Raw genomic sequence first — 11,107 nt, 5'->3', positions numbered from 1 at the left:
GGAAGAGTATTTTCTATTAAAGTCTCCTCTGATCAGAACTCCCATGCAGTCAACAACTGCATCTTCCTGATACTTCACTGTCAACTTTCTAAATCTCAAATGTCATGGGGATTTACAGCATTCCTGCCTGGCTCCCCCATCCAGATTTTTAAGAACCATTCACTCTTACAAAGAGGAACTGGCAGCTTGTAAATAAACATAATGGTGGAATTGCTATTAAGCTCTATTTCTACCAAAAGTAATTTTTTGCTAGATATGAAGCTGACAACATGAATTCCACATGGTTGACCACTTCCTACTACTTGCCTCTACAGCTAAAAGTATCCCTCTATGGTAACTTTTTATCACATTAAAAAAGTTATTCTTGAAATCATACAAACCTAAGCTAAGATTTCCATCTGATTATTGAAGCAAACTTACTATTAAATTGGGTTGCAATAAACGAACGTTTTGTATCAGTGTCTCAAACTTCCAGTGTCACAACTACTTTACATCTTACCAAAGATACTTCGCATTAGTGCTTACCCAAGGAATGCAAGCAATTGCCCTGCCACCACAACTCTCACACACATTTCTGATAGTTTTGGTAACAGCAGGTAATTCTAACTTTTGGACATTTTACAGTGGTTCATTTCTGCAAAAGTTTAAATGATAAACTTTTATGAGTTAAAAATTTTGTCGTAAGATTATATAGAGGCACACACACAAAGTTAATTAATACTATTTTAAAAAAATGCTGTTAAAAATTGTACACACACACAAGTAAATTAAGTTCCATGACGTGATCCCAGTAAATTGCTCCCTTAATTGGAAAATTAGCAACTGCATTAATTGCAGTCACAGAATCCTAAGTAAAAAAAGTCAACAGCAGACAACCCACCAGAATCTGCAGAGCTTATTGATAATTAATGGGTGAAGAAAACATTCATTATGGCAGGAAAGCTAGGAGAGTTCTCTGGAGCAGCTAAGTTAGTTCTGACACCAGAATTTTTACTTTTTAAGGTAAAGATTTACTACTGATATAAAATTGTCAAATAGGTAAGAATCCAAAACGTACTGCAGAGGATTATATAAAAGATCTACTGTAGTACCTGACTGAGCAACAAAGAATAAAGAATAGATAAACATATCCACAGATAAAAAAACCCAACCAATACTCTTATTTGTACTGCCAAGTCCTCAGTGCATGAGCCAGGTGTTACTCCACTTATGTCATTCCAGCCTTGATTAATTGTTGTTGCCTCATTCCTAAAAGCACCTACATATTTTTTTATCCATAGTCCATAAACTGTTAGAAATTGTGTAGAAATCTCACATAGCAAAATGGGAAATAAAAGTGCAAGAGTCAATTGATTTTGGAGCATGAAGGTTATGACAAACAGCCTCCATTTCATCCTCCCTCCCTGTGTAACAATCTTGCTTTAGTTATTTCCATTTGTCTGTCTCTCTTCTTCCCACCACCCAAGGAAAGTGGGTAGTTCACATATTTTCCCACTCCCAGCATGGAAAAGTGTTGTTGAAATTAATTTTACCCTTTTAACAGATTATGGATTGTAAGTGACCTAGTCTCTTATTGTATGAAACCAGTATTTTAATACTTCTGAGTTGTCATTAATCAATATTTCACTTGCAAACTGTTATTGAAATTAAGCTGTTGCAACTCACAATGCTGACGTTAAAGGGTCTGGAGGGGAGAGGGGCCTAAAATACAGCGAGATCTGAAGCAAAAAGAGCCACGCAACCTCCTGAGTACAGAAAGTGAAACTGATACTAGCTACTTCAAAAGAATTGTTAGAAGAATCTACTCTGACAAGACTTGGAAGTGTATGGAAAATATAAAACACAATATAGAAGACTTAACCCCTGAAAATTCCCCAAGTTCTCTTCAGAGCATTTCAGTGAAACGGCACAAAGCAAATGCTCCACCATATTTCCACATAGGGACTGACAGCGCTTGGACATTTCTGAATCAGCAAGTCTAACATGAAGATATTTTTTTTCAGGGGTCAATTTTCCCATTGATGCAAGGAGGATTTACACATGCAAGTCCCATTAACATTAATAGGAGTTACCTACATAAATCCCCCTGCAATGATAGGAGAAAAGACCCCATAGTCTGCAAGGATCCAAGTTCTAATGATTACCTGTCAAATGGTCCTAAGCATCATCATCACCAAAAAAAGCAGACGTAGCAGCTTCATGGCTGAAAATACTTCCAAAGGAACAGTAACTAATTGCAGTCCCACAGATAAGGCAATAGAACAGCAGAAGGGAAAATGGCATAAAATTGACTCTTTGAATATTAAGGGTTAATCCAATTAACCAACTCAAAAAGAAAGTACTCATTAAAAAAGGAATTCAAACATATCAAAGCACATCTTAGAAAAAAAAGGTGTGAATATTGTATGAGCTCCAAGGTGCTTGAAGGATAATACAGCTACTTGTTTAAAAATTCAATTAACCTTATCTTTCTTTAACTTGATTTATTAATAATCCTACTGATAAATTGCCAGTTTTTAAAAAGTCATGTTATCTTTTGAATACATCCTGTATGACAAGCCTTAAAAACTACTTCAAGTAAGCCTAACCCTTACACTGTATGCTTAAATAATTTAAAGTAAGAACAAAATGCATTTCAGTGCATGATTTCTGTAAAATACAAAGATCAATAGTCTAATCTACTGCTATTGCAAGTGAGCTATTGGGTACTCAAGTACCATAGGAAAAACATTTTATGTTTCCATTCACCATACGAACAAGACATGAAAACAGTTTTTAAGCAATCAATGTAGTGTAAAGTCATAGCCTACAACTTGTGATTATTCCGTCTTATCTAAAATCAAATTTGCAATATTTTCAAACTTTGCTTCACATGGACACAAAGCACTAAGATACTACTTTATACACACATGCTAACTTACATCAACATACTGTCACACATATAAACTTCAATCTTACTACAGATGTCAACATGATGAAAGTAGACATCAGAATTACCAGGAAATCTCAGCTAACAAATGAACTGCTTTTCTTGCGCAATTGAAAGAAAACACAGAAAAATGCACTTGCAAGCAAACCTTTAATTTTCATCAAACGATTTCCTTGTAAACATAGAAGATGAAAAATTCAACCATGATCCCTATTATTGAAAGACAAACAGGGACTAGGTCCTCCACTTAGCTCTTCAACAGATCTGTAGATGTTTGATACAATTACCATATACTCATGCTTTCCAGTACACATAAAAATTACAGCTAAATTAAAAGGCAGTCTGCTTATTACTATATATAAATAACTGCTCAATCACAAGCATCCAAAGATAACTGTTGTTTAACACTGGGAACATTTCAACGACATAGTCTTCTGAGGACTTTGGGATTATACATACAATGGTACCTATCCAATAAACAAAGAACGTAAACACTAAGAAACGGGTTTTGAAATGCAAATTGGACAATGTATTATGATGCAAGGCAAAGTAAAGTTAACAGTATCAGTTATGCTGTAAAAAAATAAATTAACCTTTATGGCATGAAGCTATTTTAAAGGCAGGCACATGCAATGCGAAACTGTACAAAAGCCTGGGTGTGTCAAGTTCAGGCAGTGCTGAAAATTGATTACTCAATGGCATTTTTTATTTACATACAGTCTTTACGCACTGCTAGAATATCTACGTTCGTGTATCAGTTTAAACCCCGACTCATCAAAATCCACCGATCTCTTTATTTAGATAGTCTGCTGAACTACTGGGTGTACATTTTAAAGTAAATCTTTAAGTAAATCCTGAATATTTTTCATCATCTGAGTACCTCATTTCAAGCACTGTTCAGATGTGCAAGTTTATCATGGTCATTTACAACAGCTTTCTCATTTTGTAATTTTTCATATAAACTACTTATAAATACTTCAATAAATTTTATTATATAAATGGTTTATGCTTTATCATTACAAAACACATAATTTACAGCTACTACGCTAATTTTAATCCTATTAACCAGGATCAATACAAAACTTTAGAATGATCAGCTGAACCCTCCTCCTCCCCACCACAGAAAACCTCATTTAAGGATCACCTGAACTTCTCAGACACCATACTTCAAAAAATTAACCTCTGGCTTATTAAAGGCCCAAACACTGCAAGAAGTCCAGGGAAACGTAACAACAGGTACAATCCATTTATGATTTTAAATTTTGTTGGGAAATTAAGTTTAAACTATGCTATTTTCCCAACTACAGTAAATTATGTCACTAATGATCTATTAGATCTTACTGAAAAAAAATATGATGTAAAGTAGTTTCATATGAGGAACATCTATTACATTATACTTGCTTTTTATATTATGGCATCAGTTTCAAAACCGTACAAGAAATTCTTCATTATACAAATTAAATATTACACCTATTACATATTCTGAAGCCATTCCAGAACCGCCAGTATTATTGCCTTTAAGTTCCATTCATAAAACCACTCTGAAGGGCAGGTTGTGAAGCTCACCTTCAACTGTTTAATTAGCACAAATCCAATGATTTTTAGCAGAACTCTGATACGTAGTATCAGAAGATCATCTTCTGACTGGTAAGCAAACTTGCACATTTTTTTTTCTTGTCGGTTTAAAAGATGGAGGATTTATTCCATGATGTAAATCAAAACCAAATTATCTCAGCAAATCATGAATCCTATTTTAGCATTTTAAATTCAAATGCTTTGTTCTGTGTTTTTTATTTAGCTACAAACACCCCACGATCTGGTAGACCTAGACTATTTAGAAATGTCTCAGCTATCAATGAAATTATTAGATGAAGAAAGATTATTCAAGCTAAGGAAAGTAAGGCAATTGCAAATAATACGGCTATGGGGTTTTTAAATCTCATTTTCTTACCCTTCCTCCCTTACATTTTAGTTTGGGTCAACCTCCTGTTCTACTAAGAGAACAACGCTAATTCATTCTTCGTTATCTTCCTTCTTAACCGCAGTACTACCTCTGTTACTGCTTTCCTCAGTTGAGGATTCAGGAGAATTACTGACTCCAGACTCTTCTGATGCAATCTCATCTTCATCATAAATAATATCTTCTGGATTTGGTGGTGGTGGGCAAAATTCCTCTGTAGGAAACATTTCTTGGAAAATAGTCTCAGCCTATTCAGGAAAAAAAGAAGCGTAAAATAAACTTTACCTTGAAATGTAATACCTTGCAGCAATAGTTTACATATATTTAAGATTAACCTCTGTTCTTTCAAATCAATAGTGATTTAATACTTCGACAGTATTGTAAACACAATTACAAAAGGAAGTCCACTCCTCCTCGCAGTCCTCAAAAAAGAAGCAGCAATCTATTTTTTTACGTTGTTCTACTAGGAAAGGCACAGCATAGAGCATTAAAAAATGCTGGGTACTCTACATTGTATTGAGACCAACGAAGATAATTTTTTGCCAGCAAAATCATCTTTTCCGCTATAAAAATATCCCTAGCTGAAGTCAAATGCAAAGCATGGGAAAGATCTTGCCTCTTTTCTGGGAGAAGAATCCATTTCCCATAACAAGCAAACCCTGGGTGTCCATCTTAAATTTGAAAATTAGAAAACAATTTCCATTTCTTTTTTTCTGAACAGCTCATACATAGCTCAGCTGAGAACTATTCTCTTCCAGTGGAACATTATAATTAAAAATATATACTTGTATGCAATACATTTCTAACTTACTCAAAAAACATGTCTATTATTTCAACGTATTCTGTGCATACACCTATGTGCACGAATTGTGCCTTTCTGAAAAGAAATGCATAAGCAACTATTAGATAAAAATTCAGTTACTCGTTAAGATATAGCTCAAGGATTTAATTTGCAATGCCACTTAACTCTTCATGCCATTGAGGTTTAGAAATTAAGTACACACAAAAAGTCAAGTTTTCTGACCACTGCAATGAAAGATGTTAAAAAGAAATGTGTTCTTGATAACATCAGGGTAGTTATTACAACATATAGAATACAACTACAAAACCTGGGAGAAAATGAACCAAAAAAATGCCTTTAAAAAAACCCACAAGAATGCAAGGAGCTTTGTTAAAGACAAAGGAATATTGCCTCTCGATTTTGTCTGTTCAGTAAACTATGCCCTAAAGACGACCTGTGATGAGAGCTCCCACATAGGCAAGAATACATTTAATCTTTATATTCATACCGCTACCAGACACTGCACTGAAAAAGCTGACAGTAGGGTCAGTTAATGCCAACTGCAAAGGCTGATTACATGATGTGGAACCCTGGACAAGAGGGAATTGTTTTCAGATTAATACATCATTGAGCATGTACCAAACAGCTTTCTGTGATAAACTTCACTGCCCACCAGCAGTGGATTTGTATCACCAGCACATGGATGTAGGACTCCATTATTAACTGCTTAAACGACCCTGTCTACTCTCAGTTCAATTTAATTTTTCATTCTGTGTCCTGAATGTCACTCTTCCATACCCACTTAAAACTCTTTTAAAACTATTTATATTAGTATATAAAAAAATACAAAAAAAAATATCTATTCTCTACTTCAAAAACACGGTTTTGTAATTTCAAAACCTTGTCTAGTAAGTCTAAGGGCCAAGGAGATAAAAATATCCCGCAGAAAGTATACAAATTAACTTTTTCAAGGCAAGAGAAAGACTTTCTATTTCATGTCTGCACTTGTCCTTGAGACTCCGAAAATATACTTCAACTATTATTGTATTTAATAGAGTACTGAAGAAAAGTGTCATTCTACACTACACGTGTGACAAACTAGAGCAGACAAAACATTTCCTAAGTAGTTCTCAACAATTATTTGAACTCCAATTAGTCAGCAAATATCCACTCCAAAAATAGTCACATAATTATGAGGTGGAACATGGAAATACTCAATACGTTACGCAGGACATCATGGCATTGATTATAACTGAGGAACTTCATAGTACAGAGTGCTTTCAGGTCTACCAATTTTTGAAGTTTTATTCAGCTGATGTAGAATGACCAATAATAATACAACAGCTCCTTTGTTATTACACCTTGATACTTATTGTAACTAATTAAGTTAGTAAATAGTTCCTTCAATATTTGGTAACTAAGTGTACCAGCTTTCAAGTGTGTGGATACTCTAATTTAATAACTGTTTGAATTTGAATAAAACTCTGTTTTGTTACTGGTTTACTGTATCCCAGCTACATACCCTGATGGCATGCAGACAAGCTGTATGGGCATTCATAGCAACTTTTACAGAGAACACTACCAGACTCACAGTAGTTTGAAATACAACACATTTTACTAACGCCGAAATCCTTCCAGATATAGAAAAAAACATAAACAGGTTAAAGGACAAATATTGCCATGCCAATTCTATTGCTTCCTCTTATGAACATGAAGATGCCTCAGAAATCTGAACTCCTTCAAGGAACATACTACTACTTTAGGACACAATAATTTGTGCCAGCTTGTAGCAGCTGAAAAATAGAAAACTCAAAGTCAGATGCTTTACTTGACCCATACATACAGAATTTAATGGAATCGTAAATGGCACATTTTATTTAGCCTATCCTCAGAGTAAGTAATTGCAGAGATCAAAATTAATTCAATATTTTACTAGCAATTTAACACTAGATTAAAATAAAACAAGAATCAAGTAATTTCTATACTGAGCTGTAGATGGCTAATCATCTGTAAAAGTTGTGGCGTCTTGCCTTCTAAATAATGTCTCATCAATACAAACAAACAGCATGGCATATAGAAGTCAGCAATACTAATGGTAATGAAAACGTAAATCAGGGGAAGTATCATTAAAACAGTAAACACAGAACTGATTAAAGGAAAATAATTCAATTTTCCAAGGTATCTCCAAGACTAACACACACAGTGATTTTTTTTTATTTTTTTTTTTAAAGTGTTCTGATACATGAGTTTGTAAATATTTAACGTCTGAAGATTTCCATCCCATTGCTAGGAAGATGAAAGTGATTTGGGCATAGAAGGCACATCAGCTTACATGTGCTTCCCTCCTTCAGCTGTCTAGAAGGTACATGCAAGCTGTGTGGGAAGGGTGTATTCAAACTGCAAGTTTTGCTTTATCTTCAGCCTGTCCTTCACTTGGTTCTCACACACGCCCCTCACTTTTATTTTCCCTTAGGACTTTAAATTATAAAAATGTTGAGATTAAAATATTTCTCACTCTAGTGACAATTTGTTTCAAAATTTAAACCAGGTTCAAAACCATGTAGCCTCTACCTGCTCTTTCTGATTGTTCCTCCTCTGAGATCTGCTTAACATCTATCTCACTGATGGTCAACAGATTTAACGCAAAGGCTAACTACAGCACCTAAAACACAGCTTGATCTGCAATACCATTACTCACTGGAAAGAAAAAGAGCTCTTAAGGTAAGACAAAGTTGAATGCTAGGAAAGGTGGCTGTAAGAATTAGAAATAGGCTGGGTTTTGAATGTATTTAAACAGCTTTTAACTTGCACTGTTTTAAATAACAGAAGATCTCATTTAGAAAAGAACTCATTCACCGTTTAAAACTGCTACCATAATAATTGTTTTGCATTATTTTTTGTTTTTACAGTTCTTTATCCTCTTGGGAGGCAAATTATTGCCTTATAAAGCAAAATGAAGGGTACTATTAGCCCTTAATTATACTGTTCTGACCCTACAGTTCAAGCTATGTCAGCCTTTCCACTTTAAAAGCTTATTTTTAAGAGGTTTACGACTTTGTCATAAAAAATCCTGCAACTGGTTAGAAGATGGCATGCACATTCTCTGAACATGGTCATTAAAAAAACAGCTTTAAAAATGACTAGTGCCAGTTAATCCTACAAAGATGTAAAAGTGTTCTTGGGTTAGCTCTGAAAGCACCCTAACACCGCAGGGACTGCTGTGGTAGATTTGCCTAAGAATTTACACCTTCATTACCAAGATGGATCTCTGAATAAAAGAGCAATGGAGAAGCATTCCCGTAGCTGCCTTTTGTTGAACAAGTTGTGAGCTACATATTCTCATGATTGTCTTCAGCTTAACAGTAGCAGAGAAGGCACAATGAGAGGTACGATATTAAGTTCTTTGTGAATTTCCACATAACTACCCTTGAAAACCTAGTGTCCCTGCAGATTCTGCCTATTGCCAACACAGAAGGTGGCCATTTCACATTCGAAGCACCAGTAGTTTAAGTACTGCTATGCTATGCCTACTACTAGGCAAGCTGCCAGTAGTTTTCAGCTCAGGATTCTAGTTAGCAGGAACTAGCTATGGTAGACACACGCAAAGACTGAGAACTAAAAATCAGAACCGAGTGTGATTTGGTGCCAAATACTATGTCAAGGTCACAAATAGAATGACATTCCCCTCAGCTCCTTCAGAGACACAATTACACCCTAGTTTTTAAATACAGTGATACTAAGGCAAAGAGAAGGTAAACTCAGACAGATAGCTTAATAGACCAGATTAGTAATTCTGATGGGTTTTTTCCCCCAGTAAGTTTTAGGTTTGTGACTATGTGCTGTAGGTATTAAAATACTCTGATGATTTTTCCAACTTGAAACTGCAGACAGGCTTTTCTGACCTTTAATTTTGTACCGCTTCTCTACTACTGCACCCACTCTTTAACCTTACAGGTGAAAGACTACATATTCTGGGGAGTTATCATCTATATTTCCGACTTATTTGACTGTTTTCCCTTTCCACAGAATTACAGCAAGTAGCCATTCTACTAAGATCATCTTCAGGTACTGCTGTCTTCTAGGTTCCCTTTATTTGACTTCCTTAAGTCTTTAAAATTCAAGTTCTGCAATCAAAAAAAATGATCTGCCCAACCTGTTTGACAGCACAGTCATTTCCTAAAGCAGAGTCTGGTCCAGAACAGATATAAACATTTGAAGGTAAGCCATTGTATGATTTTTTCTCAATTCCAGAAGAATCTCTCATGTTGAAGTAAACTGCCCAGAGGACTCTAGGTTTTTGCAGTTCTTCATTTTCAGTCTCTGAAAAGAAGAAAAAGTGTTTCCTGTTATCATTGTCCAGGTGTAATAAGGAAAATATGTAATCCAGCATACTAAAAGTCAATTCATTAACATGGAATTACTGTAATAAAGTAAATTATTTTTCTTTAAAAAGCCAATTAATTTTGGTTTCTTTTCTGAGGTAGTCTTTCATCATACTTTTCTTTTACAGCTACAGGTATGTAAACTATTTATTCTGTACAGACTATACCACATAAGAACCAATTATCACCTAAAAGCATACTAACAAGAAGCTTGGTCTAAATTTAACACCTTTCTACTTCATGTTATCTAGTTTACTCTGGATAAACTCCATGAGCATATGACAGTCTGAACAAGTCCTCCACAGGCTGTGCCAACTTGAGGCTATTGCATTCCATGCGCAATGGTATTTTTGATGTACACTTTCCCCTCCACCCTCATTTAATAGTTCATCTTTGTATGGGAACTCTTCTCATAACTGACCTTTGTGTGCTTTAGGATTGAACATCTTCAGGCCAATCTAAGGAGACTAACTATTGCTCATGGATTAAATAACAAGAAATTTTAAAGAAAAATCCACAAAGAATACCTCCCCCTCAGATTAACTGCAAATCAAGTATTACCAAACCCCAGAATTACCCTACTTGAGATGTGTGATATGCAGTTTGTAGAATCTCTAAACTGTGGAAATACTGCTAAATGAAAAAAAAAAAGATTAATTTACATTTATCTACATTTGTTGAGGACTTCTATTGTGCTACAAGACTCATTATGAATACAAAATGGTCATAAACTACACCTTGCTTGTTCACCACCTGTACCTTCTTGCAGTTACTTTGCACATTCACACAGCCCCTCTGTACACAGGCAGAAAAACCCCTGGGAAGATGAAGGTCACTTTTTAATGCTGCAGAATGCAATGGAGGAATACACAACATAGATTCTTAGCTTAATAGATACTATTTGTTTGGCGTATTTGCTGTCCCCTTTTTGGTATTTTACTTCCTCTAAAATAAATGAAGCTTGTAAAAGACCTTGCAAGATTTACTTCTTTCCAAGGAAGAAACTTCTAGATAACAACGGCATTCAAAACAGTATTTTAAAGCAGTTGAATTAG

The 11,107-nt window shown here is 35.0% G+C and overlaps 1 protein-coding gene across 1 annotated transcript in view; it reads right to left on the bottom strand.

Annotated features, from left to right (window-relative positions):
- Window positions 1-3,060: 3,060 nt before the first annotated feature.
- CHM (CHM Rab escort protein) overlaps window positions 3,061-11,107 on the bottom strand; it is a 70,162-nt gene continuing 62,115 nt past the window's right edge. The window contains exons 14-15 of the mRNA XM_005435832.3: window positions 9,824-9,990; window positions 3,061-5,137 (exon numbers count right to left, since the gene is read on the bottom strand). Coding sequence (XP_005435889.1) covers window positions 4,943-5,137; window positions 9,824-9,990 — 362 coding nt within the window. The 3' untranslated portion in view covers window positions 3,061-4,942. The remainder of the gene's footprint in view (window positions 5,138-9,823; window positions 9,991-11,107) is intronic.

The sequence above is a fragment of the Falco cherrug genome, chromosome 15 (genome assembly GCF_023634085.1).
Source record: "Falco cherrug isolate bFalChe1 chromosome 15, bFalChe1.pri, whole genome shotgun sequence".
Classification (NCBI taxonomy): Eukaryota; Metazoa; Chordata; class Aves; order Falconiformes; family Falconidae; genus Falco; species Falco cherrug.
This window is presented reverse-complemented; position numbering and strand designations above follow the sequence as displayed.